At 37.5% G+C, this 17,583-nt stretch overlaps 1 protein-coding gene across 2 annotated transcripts in view; it reads left to right on the plus strand.

Moving 5' to 3' along the window:
- The window catches only part of ITFG1 (integrin alpha FG-GAP repeat containing 1), a 308,578-nt gene that overhangs the window by 27,496 nt on the left and 263,499 nt on the right, over positions 1 to 17,583 (plus strand). For both annotated transcript variants that reach the window (XM_055412847.2, XM_088830526.1), the window contains exon 6: positions 3,196 to 3,290. In XM_055412847.2, coding sequence (XP_055268822.1) covers positions 3,196 to 3,290 — 95 coding nt within the window. The remainder of the gene's footprint in view (positions 1 to 3,195; positions 3,291 to 17,583) is intronic.

Raw genomic sequence — 17,583 nt, forward strand, 5'->3', positions numbered from 1 at the left:
TTCAGTTCACTTCAGTCACTCAGTCATGTCCGACTCTTTGCGACCCCATGAATCACAGCACGCCAGGCCTCCCTGTCCATCACCAACTCCCGGAGTTCACCCAAACTCATGTCCATTGAGTTGGTGATGCCATCCAGCCATCTCATTCTCTGTCGTCCCCTTCTCCTCCCACCCCCAATCCCTCCCAGCATCAGAGTCTTTTCCAGTGAGTCAACTCGGCGCATGAGGTGGCCAAAGTATTGCAGTTTCAGCTTTAGCATCAGTCCTTCCAATGAACACCCAGGATTGATCTCCTTTAGAATGGACTGGTTGGATCTCCTTGCAGTCCAAGGGACTCTCAAGAGTCTTCTCCAGCACCACAGTTCAAAAGCATCAATTCTTCGGCGCTCAGCTTTCTTCACAGTCCAACTCTCACATCCATACATGACCACTGGAAAAACCATAGCCTTGACTAGACGGACCTTTGTTGGCAAAGTAATGTCTCTGCTTTTTAATATACTTTAGAGTAATACAAATAAGTTTTTTTGAATACTGCTTGGTTAGGTTTTTGCTGTCTTGTTTAGGTTATGCGTGAGGCCCAGTATGTACTAAAAAAGAATGTAGAAGTTTATTGGGAAGAAGTTACTGTTTGTACAACACAGATCCTTTGCCTTGAGCAAATGTTCTGTTGAATGCTTATTCTTTTTCCCTGATTCCACCTGCAAATAACAAATTATCCAATTATTTCCATTTACCAAACACGTCAAAACTAAATTCACAGGTGAACCTTGTTTGCTGTCTCCTTAATCAGATAATGTGTTGATAATTAAGGTGAACTTAAATACCTTTTCATTGCTCTTCAGAAACAGCTTGACTGTGCATCCGTGTTGGACTAGAACATAGTACTGTGAAAAAAATAACAAATTCTTACTAGAAGTAGAGAAGAATAGGAGATGCTACTTGAGACTACAGTTCAGTTCAGCCAGTATTTGGGAGCCAGGTCCTTGTTAGGCGTTATAGATTCAAACTATGAATCAGTATACCTAGGATACACTCTCAGAGAGTTTCTCAATAACTTTGATGCAAACCAAGTACTATTAGTAGAGAAACGTAAAATAATGAAACAGAGAAGAGTAAAGACCTTTTGGAGGAAACTGATTTATTTAAAGCCTTGATCAATGGGAGTGCCTTTGACATTGGAATATTCTTCACTGATGAGGAGTTATAGGGCCATGATTTTGTTTAAACTTGCTCTTTCTATAGTTCCCAATAGTCTACAAGTGTGACCTTCCTGATTTTGATAAATGTTCTAAGGTTATATTAGATGTTAAAATTGGATAAATTAAATGAAGTGTATATGTAAATTTTGCACTGTCGGTTTTTTTAGTGAGGTAAAATTCTCATCACAGTATTAAAGTTAACTACTATTGTGTACAGTTTAGTGATATTTACAACATTTAGAATGTTGTGCAACCATCACCTGGTTTCAGTGGCTTTTCATCTCTCCAAAAGAAAACCCTGTATCCATTGATCACTCATGCTCCCTTTCCCCTTCACTCCAGCACTTGGTAACCACTAATCTGCTTTCTGTCTCTAGAATTTTCCTATTATGGGTATTTCATATAAACAAAATCATACAAGATGTGACCTTTTGAGTTTGGTTTCTATCACATAGCACGTTTTAAAAGTCCAGGCATATTGTGCCATTTATCAGTACTCTGGTTGTTTTTATGACTAGAAATTATTTTCATTGTATGGATATTACATTTTGTTTATCCATTCATCCATTTGTGGATATTTGGTGCTAGTGAGATCATTCATGTATCAGTATTGGTTTGAATACCTCTTTTTCGATTTCTACGGGTATATACCTAAGTATCGAAATGCAGAGTCAAATGGCAATTCAGTGTCTGACTTTTTGAAGAACTGCCAATCTGTGTTCCATGACTAAAAACCATATTGTATTTCCACCATCAATGTGTAAGAGTTCCTATTTCTTTTAGCGTTTTGACTCATTTGAGTTAATTTTTGGAATATGGTATGAGGTAGGGGATCTAAATTCATTCTTTTGCATGGCTCAAAACTTTGGAACTAATATTTTTAAAGATAATTATCGTTCTACACAGTCTTGGGAAAGTATCCTCATGAAAATATCAAGTTACTTTTCTTACACTTAAAGAATTAAAGATACTAATAAATGTAAGAGCTAAACTATAAAACCCTTAGAAAAAAGCATTTGGAAATGGATTCTTATACCTGGTAGTAAAAGAAAAAAGCTATACAAGTTAAATTGGATGAATTGGATATATCAAAATAAAAGAAGATTTTTATACCGAATAGGACACTGTCAAGAGACTGAAAAGACAGTGTACAGATTGGGAGAAAATATTGGCAAATCATGCACCAGATAAAGAGTTAGGATCTAGTCTACATAAAGAATTCTTACAGCTCCAAGCAATAAATTACTCAATATAAAAATAGGCAAAGAATTTGATTAGACATTTCTCCAGAGATATATAACTGTCTAGTAAGCAGATGAAAACATGCTCAAAAATAGGCAAACAGTTTGATTAGACATTTCTCCAAAGATGTACAAATGACCATTAAGCACATGAAAACATGGTCAACATCACTAGACATCAGGAAAGTAGAAATCAAAACCATAGAATCTTTCAGGATTCCTGTAATAAAAGAAAGGGACAGTAAGAAGTGTTTACAGTGAAATGGAGATCTTGCGACACCCGTACATGGCTAGTGAGAATGTTGGATGATGAATCCACTTTGGAAAATGATTTGACAGTTCTTCAGAAAGTATGGAATTGCCATGTAACTCAGGCATTCTACTGTTAAGTATACTCAGAAAAATAAAAAACAAATGTATATGTCCACAGAAAAACTTGTACATGAATATTCATAACAGCATTTACTTTTACTAGCCAAGAGAGGAAACAAGTCAGATGCCGATCAACAGTTAAACACAGTAGCAAAAAAATGTTTTGAAATTAGATTGTGGTGATGACTGCACATACTCCACATGGTGAACATATTCAAAAACCCCTAATTGTGCACTTGACAGGAGTAAAGTTTAGAGTATGTAAAAAAACTAAGAATAAATGAATTTTTAAAATATCTCACTTGCAGAAATTTTTGTTTTAAAGCAGTACTCATTCGCTGTTTACCCTAAGAAAAAAAAATTTTTCTTTTTTTTTTTTTTAGAAATTTTTCATGGCATCCTGCATTGACCACTAAAAATAAAATGCGAATTCCACATTCTCATGCATTCATTGATCTGACAGAAGATTTTACAGCAGGTGAGTTGTACATAAATGTAAAATATTTCTTTTAGGATGCCAAAGAATGGTGAGATATTTGCTGTGTTCCTAGTAAACATTTGCTGTTGAATTGAACATTGAAACCAAAATGTGAAAAGGTTACAAGAAGTCAGTGATATCAGAAAAATGTAAAACATACTTAATGTAATAAAATACACCTTTAGTTATTTTTTGCTGTTTGTTAATCATATCAAAATTTGAATTATTGCCTAATAAATGCTGTATATTTAATTATAACAAAAATACTAAGCTTATATATTAAAATTGCAAAGATTGTTTTTAATTTTTATTATGAAAAATGATAAATACAGAAAAGTAGGCAGAATAGTATGATATACACATATTTAATCATCAACTAGTTTCAAAAATAATCAGTATATGGCTAATCTTGTTTCATCTGTATAATCGCCCATGAGCCCCTCCCCCCTAAATAATTCTATCATTTCAAACATTTTATCATTTCATTTATAAATATTTCAATCTCTAGTCGTGTCCAACTCTTTGCAACCACATGGGCTATAGCCAGATTCCTCCGTCCATGGAATTCTCCAGGCAAGAATACTGGAGTGGGTAGCCATTCTCTTCTATAGGGGATCTTCTTGACACAGGGATCAAACTTGGATTTCCTGCATTGCAGGCAGATTCTTTCCTATCTGAGCCACTAAGACAGGTTGTTAATTTTCAACAACCACAGGATCATTTTCAAACTTAAAAAAAAAATGTATCAACAAAATTCTCTTAATTTTTGTTGTTCAGTCACTAAGTTCTAAGTCACTATGCCCTGAGACTCCTTAGACTGCAGCAGGGCAGGTTCTTCTGTACTCCACTGTCTCCCAGAGTTTGCTCAGATTCCTGTCCATTGAGTCAATGATGCCATTCAGCCATCTCATTCTCTGTCACCCCCTCCTCTTCCTGCCCTCAGTCTTTTCCAGCACCAGGGTCTTTTCCAGTAAATCAGCTCTTCACATCAGGTGACCAAAGTATTGGAGCTTTAGCTTTAGCATCAGTCCTTCCAATGAATGGTGTAGGTTGATTTCCTTTAGGATTAACTGGTTTGATCTCTTTACAGTCCAAGGGACTCTCAAGAGTCTTCACCAGAACCACAGTTCAAAAGCATCAGTTCTTTAGCATTCCATCCTCTTTATGGTCCAATTCACATCCTTACAGGACTACTGGTAAAACAATAGGTTTGACTCTGCAGATGTTTGTCGTCAAAGTTGTCTCTGCTTTTTAATATGCTGTCTAGGTTGGTCATAACTTTCCTTCCAAGGATTAAACATCTTTTAATTTCATGGCTACAGTTACCATCTGCAATGATTTTGGAGCCCAGAAAAATCAACTCAGCCACTGTGTCCACTGTTTCCCCATGAAGTGGGACCAGATGTCATGATCTTAGTTTTCTGAATGTTGAGCTTTAAGCCAACTTTTTCACACTCTTCTTTCACTTTCATCAAGAGGCTCTTTATTTCTTCACTTTCTGCCATAAGGGTGGTGTCATCTGCATATCTGAGGTTATTGATATTTCTCCCAGCAATCTTGATTCCAGCTTATGCTTCATCCAGCCCAGTGTTTCTCATGATATACTCTGCATGTAAGTTAAATAAGCAGGGTGACAATATACAGCCTTGACGTACTCCTTTTCCTACTTGGAACCAGTCTGTTGTTCCATGTCCAGTTCTAACTGTTGCTTCCTTACCTACATAAAGATTTTTCAAGAGGCAGGTCAGGTGATCTGGTATTCCCCTCTCTTTCAGAATTTTCCACAGTTTATTGTGATCCACACAGTCAAAGGCTTTGGCATAGTCAGTGAAGCAGAAATAGATGTTTTTCTGGAACTCTCTTGCTTTTTCCATGATCCAGCAGATGTTGGCAATTTGATCTCTGGTTCCTCTGCCTTTCCTAAAACCAGCTTGAACATCTGGAAGTTCACAGTTCACGTACTGCTGAAGCCTGGCTTGGAGAATTTTGAGCATTACTTTACTAGCGTGTGACATGAGTGCAATTGTGCAGTGGTTTGAGCATTCTTTGGCATTGCCTTTCTTTGGGATTGGAATGAAAACTGACCTTTTCCAGTCCTGTGGCCACTGCTGAGTTTTCCTAATTTCCTGGCATATTGAGTGCAGCACTTTCACAGTATCATCTTTCAGGATTTGAAATAGCTCAACTGGAATTTCATCACCTCCACTAGCTTTGTTCGTAGTGATGTTTCCTAAGGCCTACTTGACTTCACATTCCAGGATGTCAGGCTTTAGGTGAGTGATCACACCATTGTGATTATCTGGGTCGTGAAGATCTTTTTTGTACAGCTCTTCTGTGCATTCTTGCCACCTCTTCTAAATATCTTCTGCTTCTGTTAGGTCCCTACCATTTCTGTCCTTTATTGAGCCCATCTTTGCATGAAATGTTCCCTTGGTATCTCTGATTTTCTTGATGAGATCTCTAGTCTTTCCCATTCTGTTGTTTTCCTCTATTTCTTTGCATTGATCGCTGAGGAAGGTTTTTTTTTTTTTAATCTCTCCTTGCTGTTCTTTGGAACTCTGCATTCAAATGGCTATATCTTTCCTTTTCTCATTTGCTTCTCACTTCCCTTCTTTTCATAGCTGTTTGTAAGACCTCCTCAGACAGCCATTTTGCTTTTTTGCATTTCTTTTTATTGGGGATGGTCTTGGTCCCTGTCTCCTGTACAATGTCAGTAACCTCCGTCCAGAGTTCATCAGGTACTCTGTCTTCAGATCTAGTCCCTTAAATCTGTTTCTCACTTCCACTGTATTGTCATAAGGGATTTGATTTAGGTCATACCTGAATGGTGTAGTGGTTTTCTCCACTTTCTTCAGTTTCAGTCTGAATTTGACAGTAAGAGTTCATGATCTGAGCCACAGTCAGCTCCCGGTCTTGTTTTTGCTAACTGTATAGAGCTTTTCCATCTTTGGCTGCAAAGAATATAATCAGTCTGATTTCAGTGTTGACCGTGTGTAGAGTCTTCACTTGTGTTGTTGGAGGAGGGTGTTTGCTATGACCAGTAGGTTCTCTTGGCAAAACTCTATTAACCTTTGCCCTGCTTCATTTTGTACTCCAAGGGCAAATTTGCCTGTTACTCCAGGTGTTTCTTGACTTCCTACTTTTCCATTCCAGTCCCATATTATGAAAAGGACATCTTTTTTGGGTGTTAGTTCTAGAAGTTCTTTTAGGTCTTCATAGAACTGTTCAACTTCAGCTTCTTCAGCGTTACTGGTCAGGGCATAGACTTGGATTACCGTGATATTGAACGGTTTGCCTTGGAAATGAACAGAGATCATTCTGTCCTTTTTGAGATTGCATCCAAGTACTGCATTTGAGACTCTTTTGTTGACTGATGGCTAGTCCATTCATAAAAAGAAGTCACATAAGCAAGGTGACAATGTACCACCTTGTCGTGATCCTTTCCCAGTGTTGTTCCATGTCTGGTTCTAACTCTTTCTTCTTGACCTGAACACAGGTTTCTCAGGAGATAGGTAAGGAGGTCTGGAATTCCCATCTCTTTAAGAATTTCCACAGTTTGTTGTGATCTACACAGTCAAAGGCTTTTGGCATAGTCAGTAAAGCAGAAGTAAATGTTTTCTGGAATTTCTTGCTTTCTCCATGATCCAGTGAATGTTGGCAATTTGACGTCTGGTTCCTTTGTCTTTTTGAAACACAGCTTGTATGTTCTTGGTTCATGTAATGCTAAATCTTAGCTTGAAGAATTTTGAGCGTAACCTTGCTAGCATCTGAAATGAGTACAATTGTACAGTTGTTTGAACATTCTTTAGTATTGCTTTTCTTTGGGATTGGAATGAAGCATTACTTGTTCCTTGCAACTTCCTTCCATAGTTGCTTAAGCACTCTTTCTGCCAGTTCTCATCTCTTGAATCTGTTCGTGACCTCCACTGTATAATCATAAGGGATTTGATTTTGTTTATACCTGAAAGGCCTATTGGTTTTCCCTACTTTCTTCAGTTTAAACCTGAATTTTGCAATGAAGACTTAATGATCTGAGCCACAGTCAGCTCCAGGTCTTGTTTCTGCTGACTGTATAAAGCTTCTCCATTTTTGGCTGCAAAAAGTATAATCAGTTTGATTTCAGTGTTGTCCATCTTGTGATGTTCATGTGTAGAGTGGTCTCTTGGGTTGTTGGAGAAGAGTGTTTGCTATGACCAGTGCATTCTCTTGGTGAAACTCTGTTAGCCTTTACCCTGCTTCATTTCGTACTCCCACAGCCAGACTTGATTCTGTTAATATCAAATACTTATTCACTATTCGAAATGCCCTGATGCTCTCCTAAATGTTGTTTATCAAATTAGGTAAACAAGGTACATCACTCAGTCAATTCAGTCGCTCAGTTGTGTCTGACTCTTTGCAACTCCATGGATTGCAGCACGCCAGGCTTCTCTGCCCATCACCAACTCCCAGAGCCTACTCAAACTCATGTCCATCGCTTCAGTGATGCCATCCAGCCATCTTATTGTTTGTCATCCCCTTATTCTCCCACCTTCAATCTTTCCCAGCATCAGGGTCTTTTTCAGTGAGTCATTTCTTTGCATCAGGTTCACACATACATAGAAGAAACAATTTTTCAAAGTTGAATTTTGACAATTCAATTTCAAAGTTGGATTTTGCCAACTCTGTCCTCTTGGTGTTAATATGTTAATATGATGATGTCATCTGTTATTTCCTGTAAGCCAGTGATTAGATTTGGAGTCTTGATCCGAATGAGTCTCCTTTTAGTTGAGAATACTTCCCAGGTGTTAATTTTTGTTTTAGCTCATTAGGAAACACATGATTAGGTTCTCTCTTTTGTGTGATTATGAGTCGTCAGTAACTTCAGTTTTCTTCAGCTTGGACTGTCCATTATATTGCTCTCCTAATGGTTTGAGCAGCTATTGATGATCATTGTCAAGTCTTATTTTTTCAAAAGGAAGTATAAAATTATAGCACCCTAAATGTGTCACTCCTCAGCATATATTATTAGCTGGAATTTTCTATTAAAAAAAATAAGGAGCTTCTTTCATTATCTTTTTATTCACTCAAAGTACATTTTGGACAGTTAGGTTAAATGCATGAATTTTCTTCTGTCATTTTTTTTTCTAGTTCTTTCTTTTAATTTGGTAAAATACACATAAAATTTACTTTAGTGACCATTTTTAAGTGTATGTTTCAGTAATATTAAATACAGCCATGGTATTACCTACCATCCAACTCTTTTCATCTTGTCAGATTTAAACTTTACACCCGTTAATTAATAATCCCTGATTTATCTCTTTCCCCCAGCCTGTGGTAACCATTGTTCTTCTTTGTTTTTTGACTATTATGAATACTTCAAATAAGTAAAATCATACAGTGTGTATTATTTTGTAACTGGCTTATTTCACTTAGCTTGATATCCTTGAAATTTATCCTTGTTGTAGCATATGCCAGAATTTTCTTCCTTTTTAAAGCTGAATTTTGTATAACCACAGTTTGCTCAACTTCCATATTTAACTCTTGTAAATAATGCTGCTATGATTGTTGGTGTACAGACATCATTTAGAGATCCTGCTGTCAGTTCTTTTCGGGTATACGTCCGAAAGTTGAATTGTTGGATCGTATGATAATTTTGTGAGGAATGACCATCACAGCAGCTTTATCATTTTACATTCTCACCAACAGTGTACAGTTTCTAGTTTTTCCACATACTTACCAATATTTGTTGTTTTCTGTTTTGTGGGATTTTTTTATACCTGGCATTCTAATAGGTTTAATGTGTTATCACATTGTAGCGTGTTGTTTTTGGTTTTTGTTTGTTTCACCATTCCACATGGCTTGCAGGATTATTTCCCTAACAGGAATTGAGAGATTGAACCTGGCCGCAGCAGTGAAAGTGCCAAGTTCTAATCACTGGACTGCCAAGGAATTCCCTCATGGTAGTTTTGATTTGCATTTTTCCTAATGACTGGTGGTGTTGAGCACCTTTTCATGTGCTTATTGGCTCTTTGAAGATCTCTTTTTGAGAAATGTGTATTTAAGTCCTATGCCTATTTTGTAATTTTGTTGTTTCTTTGCAATTATTGAGTTTCAGTTATTCCCTATTTAGAGTTTTGCTTCCTCATCAGATTTACAAATATTTTCTCTCATTCTGTGGCATACCTTTTTACTCCATTGATAATGTCTTTGGATGCAAAAAAAATACTAATTTCATGAAGTCCAGTTTTTCTGTTATTTCTTTGTTGCCTGTGCCTTTGTTGTCTTCAGTTCAGTTCAGTTCAGTCGCTCAGTCGTGTCCGACTCTTAGCGACCCCATGAACCACAGCACGCCAGGCCTCCCTGTCTATCACCAACTCCCGGAGTTCACTCCAACTCATGTCCATCGAGTCGGTGATGCCATCCAGCCACCTCATTCTCTGTCGTCCCCGTCTCCTCCTACCCCCAATCGCTCCCAGCATCAGAGTCTTTTCCAGTGAGTCAACTCGTCACATGAGGTGGCCAGAGTATTGCAGTTTCAGCTTCAGCATCAGTCCTTCCAATGAACACCCAGGATTGACCTTTAGGATGGACTGGTTGGATCTCCTTGCAGTCCAAGGGACTCTCAAGAGTCTTCTCCAGCACCACAGTTCAAAAGCATCAATTCTTTGGCGATCTTACCCAAGAAATTATTGCCAGTTTCACTGTTATGAAGCTTTTGCCCTATATTTTCTTTAAGAGTTTTACACGTTTATCTCTTACATTTAGAGCTTTCATCCATTTTGAGTTATTTTAGGTATATGTTGTTAGATAAGGTTCCAACTTCATTTTTTTGCATGAATACCCAGTTTTCCTAGTAACATTTATTTAAAAGATTTGTAATTTCAACATTGAATAGTCTTAACCACTCTTGTCAAAATTCATTTTACCATATACTCAAGGGTTTATTTTGCGGTTCTGTGTTATTTCACTGATCTGTGTGGTCCCCTGTCTTTATGCTAGTACCACACTGTTTTGATTACCAAAGCCTTGTAATATATTTAGTAATCAGAAAGTGTGAGTCTTCCAACTTCATTCTTTTTCCACATTGTTTTGATTCTTTGAGGTGGTCCCTTGAGATTCTACATGAATTTTAGGACAGGGTTTTTTTTTTTTTTCATGTCTATAAGAAGTGCCATTGGAATTGTGATAAGGATCATTCTGAATCTATAGGTCACTTTGCGTAATATTGCTATCTTAACAACATTGTTTTTCAGTTCATGCAAATGCAGTGTGTTCTCATTTATTTGTCTTCTTAATGATTTAACATTGTTTTGTAGTTTTTATTCTACAAGTCTTTCACCTCGTTGGTTAATTCTTAATTATTTTATTCATTTTGACCTATTGTAAATGAAATATTTTCTTAATTTCCTTTTTGGATTTTATGTTTTAAGTGTATAGAAATGCAACTGATTTTTGCATGTTAATTTTGTATCCTGTTTTCTGAATTCATTTTTTAGTCCTAACAGGGTTTTTTTTTTTTTTGTATAATTTTTAGGGTTTTCTGCATATAAATTCATATTATCTATGAAGAGAAATAATTTTGCTTTTTTCTTTCTGACTTGGATGCCTTTTGTTTCTTTTTCTCTTTTATTTCTTATTCTCCCAATTTTTTTGGCCAGTTTACAAACACTTCTAATCTGCTTTTACAATTCTGTTTTTATATAGTGTACTAATTGCAAATGAGTGAAGCATGCCTGGTGGTTGCTAAAAGTAATAAAATTTCCTTCCTTCAAAAGTATTTCATCATTAAACTCCTAAAATTTACTTGAAAAGCAAATAGCTAATAATATTTTATAATTGAAACTTCTTATTCTACATGACTGTAAATTTTATTAGAGCATTTTCATTATTAAGATAACAGTTTGCAAAGTTAAGAAAATTTTAGTGTTTGAATTTACTTTGAATTTCACTTTCTAAAACATACTAGGTCACAGATTGAGCCTTGTGCTCTGTAAGTTTTTCATGGTTCTAAGAGTTTGGGTTCCTGAACCAGAGCTCAGATTGGAAAGAGGAGACTTTAAGAAAAGAGAGGTCACTTTTATTGTGGCATATAAGTATGCTGAATCATGTGAAAATACAAAAATAAGGATTTTCGTATGTTGTCCTGGAAATTGTCTTAAAAGCTTGTTTTTTCAAGATGAGGATATTCTGTAGTTATAGGCTCATGTTCTGTTATCTTGTTCCGTTTAATATTAGACTTCCCTCAACATACTGACTCTGCCTTTAAGTAATTTTTAAACTTAGTTTATTTACTAGTTATTTTCAGCTGTGCGTGCCTTCTTTGCTGCACTTGGACTTTCTCTAGTTGTGGCGAGTGGGCTCCTCCTTACTGTGGCTTCTCTTGTGGAGAATGCATTCTAGAGCGTGCAGGCTTCAGCGGTTGTGCCTCGTGGGCTTCAGTGTGCTGGCTCAGTGGCTGCGCCACATGGGTCTTGGTTGCCTTGTGGCATATGGTATCTTCCTGAACCAGGAGTTGAACTGATAGTTCATTGTAAGGCAGATTCTTAACCATGGAAGCCCAATAATTTTTTTTTTTTTATGAAAGAGTAATTATGGTTATTGTCAGATGTTGGAAAATATATCCTAAAAGATAAAAGATATCTCAGTAGATTTTTGTTTTATTTTAAAATGACGTGATTACAGTTTATTTCATTACAGCAATTGGATATCCAAAAGTAAATGCATATAATTTCTGTAAAGCATATTTTTACTTACTGAACTACTGGTGAACTTCACTAGTTTATTCAAAAAAGCTGTGACTGCACTGGTAATGTGAACACAGATATGTGATTTCAAGATGTATTCTTCAAAGAAATAACACCAAAACATTTTTAGTTCTGCTTTATTCTCCCATCCTACAATCAGAATGAGGAATGAAAGCGACTGTGGATAGAGCCGCTGGCCTTAAATACAGCTGTAAAAAAAGGTGAACCCTTTCCTGAGGTTCCTTCATCCATACTATTCTTGGCCTCTTTGACCCTTAGGGGCTCTCTTTCCTTTCACTCTCTTTACTTCAGTCAGCTGATGCTCTTAATTTGACCCCCAGTTGCCTTGAATTTTTCACAACATTGACTTCATCCTTCGCAGTAAACTTTTCTCTTACCATTTATTCAAAAAAAAAACCTTTTGCTGGGTATCTGCATAGCCTGAGTGGTAAACCAGTGAAAGCAATGTAAAGATTTACTGCTGCAGATTTTCCCTGGCCACACAGCACATGAATTTCAAAAGAAGCCTTAAGTCCCATGAGCATTGAGTAGTATTAAAATAATTGCCCGTTTATCAGAGTCAATGGGAAGATATTTTGTGATTAGCGGTTTTCTCAACTGCCGCTTTAATCAGACGTCCTAGATGACGACAGTGCTACATGGTTTCCACATAGAAGCAAAGTAGACAGGGTGAACCCAAGCCCTCCTAAGTGGGTCTTTGTCCTCTTCTCTTGCTTCTTTGGATTCATCCTGTACATTCTGCTGAGTAACCAGCCTCAAGCGTTAAGGGCCCTGGCCACTCTCCTGCAGGAAACCTTCCCTGGTTCCTCATTACTTATCAGGTGCTTTCTAAACTTCAATTGCATCTTCTAAATGTCCTGTGGACTGGGCCTGTCCTGCCTTTCTGGTCACTTGTTTGATTACACCCAAGATGAGCTGGGGTTGTTTTGTTCTGGTTGGTTGGTTTTACATTCCACATACAAGAGGTCGTATGGGTATTTGTCTTTCTCTGTCTGACTTATTTCACTTATCTTAGAAAATGCCATTAAAATATTTTTGGTGCTTTTATGTTTTTGCACTTAAATCTTTGATCCAGTGAAATTTTCTTGTTGTTATTTTTGTTATATCTTTAGATACACGTCTCTCTGAATTGATAGTGGTAAAAAGTACCTGGCAAAGTGGGAGACACGGGCTCAATCCCTGGGTCAGGAAGATCCTTGGAGAAGGAAATGGCAACCCACTGCAGTATTCTTGCCTATAAGATCCGTGGAACAGCGGAGCCTCGGGGAGCTATTGTCCGTGGTGTCACAAAGAGCCAGACATGACTAAACATGCACTGAGCCAGAGGGTTCTTTATTCAGTAGCACAGACCTCTTTCTACTTTCTGCCTTGTTATTGAGGAATTAATTTCTGCACTTATTTACTTGTGTCCTGCCTTACAGAGCATGTGTGTCATCAAATCCTTCTTACAGGTTTACCATAAATAAAAGGAACTGTCTGAATCATTGGTCATTTAAACAAGATATTTATTATAGTTAAAAGTAGACTCTCTTTAAAAGTGGCATTAAAATTTTAACAAATTACAACATAGGAAACATAACCTTTGTTTTCTAGAATCAAAACTCTGTGCCTTGGGCAGGTATTGGAGAAACAGAATTTAAACTTCTCAGTCATAAGTTTATATCTTAGTCTCTTGAGGGTTTTAATTTATTAGTTAAATATTCAGTTTTTCTGGATATTACCGCATTTCTCTTCTAGCAGAAGTGGCAACTGGGACAGCCTAAGGATAAGCTTGTATGTCCTGAAGGAATTGGAAGGAAACGTCTTTCTTTGTGTCTTCTCTGAGGTTTCTACACCACCATGTTGATGGCCCTTATATATTAGATGCCTTGCTGGTATTTGGCAGCTGGGGACCTCCTGATCTCTTCTGGCTCAGTCAGAGCTTCCTAGTCTTCCCTGGCTAACTTGATCGTGCCTTGAATCTAACCTTGTTTTAATGGATTCTTCTGAAGCTCCACCTCTTCCATTCAGCCTTCTCACTTGAATTGTCCATTGTTCTTCCTTTACCATTGAATTCATTTACTTTGAACCACAGTGGCCCATGAAAGATCCATTGGCCCTCAACTTGATTATATATTCACCACAGATGGTCTTAAGTCCCTTTGCTACACATGAAAATCAAGGAAAGTTTGAGAGTACTAGGTTAGACCCTCTATAATTTGTTTTCTGTTCTGTGAGAATAACCCTTGTACATACCCCTATCATCTCAAAAAGACAGGCTCCTCCCTGAATTCCAATAGGAAGAAGGGACTTTCAATTCTTTCTTTCTGGCTAATGACTCAAAAATTGCCAGTTTTAGAAATAAGCTGAATATTGGCTTTTTTTTTTGCCATCCTATTTGATAACCCTAATCTTTGCCAAGGCCAGCAGTTCCCTGAGTGTGATCTCATTCTCTCCCAAGTGCACAGTAGAGTTTTTAATGTATAATAAGTTATGTCAGTATTGTATCAATAGCTATAGCTCACATAAACAAAATGTCTTTGGGGTCCTCAATAATTTTTAAGAGTGTGGAGAGATCCTGCCACCAAAAAGCTTGAGAACTGCTGCCCTAAGCAAATGGATGCTTCTAGCTGACTGGGGTCACTGTGCAAAGTAATGAGAAAGAGTAATGTAATATCCTTCATACATACATACATTTATCAAGCAAAGATAAGATCTTGGTTATGACAAGTGAGATAGATCATAACAATCCCTCTAAGCATTCCCCACCCCTCCTTCTTATTCCTGCCAAATAATTATCAGGGTTCTAGCATCTGACATGCAGCCAAATGGAGGAACTCAGAGGCTGATGTTTTGGTGAGGTGTTCACTTCCTTCAGATGGATTCTCAGAAGTAGAATTGCTGAGTCATATGGTAGTCCTGGTTTTAATTTTTAAGGAACCTCTGTGTTATTTTCCATAGTGGCTATACCAATTTATAATCTTAGCAGGAGTGCCTAACAGTTCCTTTTTCTTCACATCCCCACTGCTGCTGCTGCTAAGTCACTTTAGTTGTGTCCGACTCTGTGCGACCCCATAGACAGCAGCCCATCAGGCTCCGCCGTCCTTGGGATTCTCCAGGCAAGAATACTGGAGTGGGTTGCCATTTCCTTCTCCAATGCATGAAAGTAAAAAGTGAAAGTGAAGTCACTCAGTCGTGTCCGACTCTTCGTGACCCCATGAACTGCAGCCTACCAGGCTTCTCTCTCCATGGGATTTTCCAGCATCCCCATTAGCATTTGTTAATCTGTCTTTTTGATGCTATCCATTCTAACAGGTATGAGGTGATATCTCACTGTAGTTTTGATTTGCATTTCAGTGTTTCCTGGAAATTTCTTTAATATCGCAAATACTTTTTCACTAATTCATCAGTTTCAATAATTATTTACTGAGCCACTGCTCTGTGAGGCGTTATACCAGAAACTAAGGGTTCAAAGATAAACAAGATCTCCAAACTTAAGAGCTACAGTAGCATGAATCTCAAGGATGTCATTTATAGCAAGATATCATTGCATTCATGCTATATTTAGAAGTTTAGACTTGATTTTTAAGCACATTAATTTGTGTCTTAAATGTTTTAAAATTCAACAGAATTTCAGACCCAGATACACTTTAATACTTGAGAGTATCATTCATTTGTAGTGCATTTATGGAGCTATACAAGATTCTTATATTTCTTTCCTTGCACACCCATACTAATCTCATCACTCCAAGAATCATCTGCATTCTGATGACTCCCAGATTTATATATCTCCAGGTGGTACCTCCCTACAAATTCCAAAATCGCATATCCAAATATCTACCAGCCATAACCACATCTGTGTCTCATAAGACATTTCAGACCCTGTTTCCCAGACTTCTACCTCCTCAACCAATAAGCTTCCCGTCTCCCTCAGTGGCAGCCTTGTCCTTCCAGTTCCTCTGTCAAAACGCTGGAGTCATCCTCGCCACCTCTTTCTTTCACACCCAACATCAAGTCTGTCTTGCAATATTCTTCATTCTACTTTCAGAATAAATCCGCAACCTGACCACTTTCACCACCTCCACTGTAACCATCTTGGTCCAAGAAAATGTCGTTTCTCACCTGAATTATTCTAGTTACTGTTCCTGCTTCCACCCTTGTCCTCCTACACCCTGTTTTCAACATGTGAGCTGCTACGATCCTTTAAAAATGAAAATCAGGTCATATCACTCTTCCTCAAGTTTTCCAGAGTTTTTTATTGTTGTTTTTACATATCGAGAACTAGCCAAAGTCCACAAAATGGCCTACTAGGCCCCACTTACTTTGACCCACAATGACCTCTCTGACTTTCTATTTTATTTTCCCGCTTGATGCCTTGCACTGAACATGCTGAACTCCTTTCTGTTTCTTAAACTCTGCGAACAAGCTTGGGATGTGTGGCTATTTTCTCTACGTGGAATATTATTCCTCTACATATCCATATCACCTCTTTCAGCCTTTTTCTCCAGGTTGACTTTACTGCCGTCACATCTTCACTCACCTGTCATTTCATTTGCCAGCAAGGCCTGCTGTATCTGAAATTACAACTTTCAAGCACTCCCCTTTGCTCTTTGCTTTCATTTTTTTCAAAAGCACTTTTACCCCCTGAAATACTATACACTTATCTTTGTTACATCTTCTCATACTATATCATAAGTACCATGAGGGCAGGGATTCTTATGTTGTTCTGTACACTGTTGTCTCTTCAGTACCTGGAACAGTACCTGGCACCACATAGGGGTTTGATGGATGTCTGTTGAATAGTAACAATTTGGGCAGCAGATCAGAAATCTGAATACAGATAGCATGTTTTTAGCTGCTCATACTGTCCCTAGTTGGTAGGCCTCATTCAGCTAAAGATTTAACAGCCTACAAAGGAAGCTCTTGATAAAAATTGTGTTTGTTTCCAAAAGTTCAACCATATCTGATTAAATGGGTTTTTATTTTTTAAACACCACAAAGGATTTCTCAGAACTGTATACAAAACTTAAGAACTTTGGCTCTGGGAATTTTATCTAAGCAGATGTAGAAAATAATGGATACATTTCTCAAGAGTTTTGTCCATTTTTCTAAAAATACAGATTAAACTGTTCCAAGCCTTGAGATAACATAAGGTTATTTTATAAATTGCTTCTTAATGTATCCAGTTTGAACTGATTCATATCTGTTGTAAATCATGGTTGATCTTTATCAGCAAAGATGAAGAGACCTGTTTACTAAAAACTGAGGTTGTCTCTGATACTATCGATAAGGGTTGAGAGCACAATAGAGACATGGTATTAAGAAATGTCTTTTTGTAAGCCTCCTGTAACTTCTCTGATACTTTCACACATTTATACCTGAATATTTCTGAGAGAGGCTTTTCAGAGATATTTGTCTTTTGTAGCAATATTGCACTTGCTTATCTTATAACTATCAGTACCCATTATTTGTACCTGGTCCTAATCCAGGAATGTCCTGGTGACTCAGATGGTAAAGAAACTGCCTGCCATGCAAGAGACCCGGTTTCAATCCCTGCATTGGGATGACCT

This window comes from Moschus berezovskii, chromosome 22, assembly GCF_049115385.1.
Source record: "Moschus berezovskii isolate FMDL1 chromosome 22, NW_MosBer_1.0, whole genome shotgun sequence".
Taxonomy (NCBI): Eukaryota; Metazoa; Chordata; class Mammalia; order Artiodactyla; family Moschidae; genus Moschus; species Moschus berezovskii.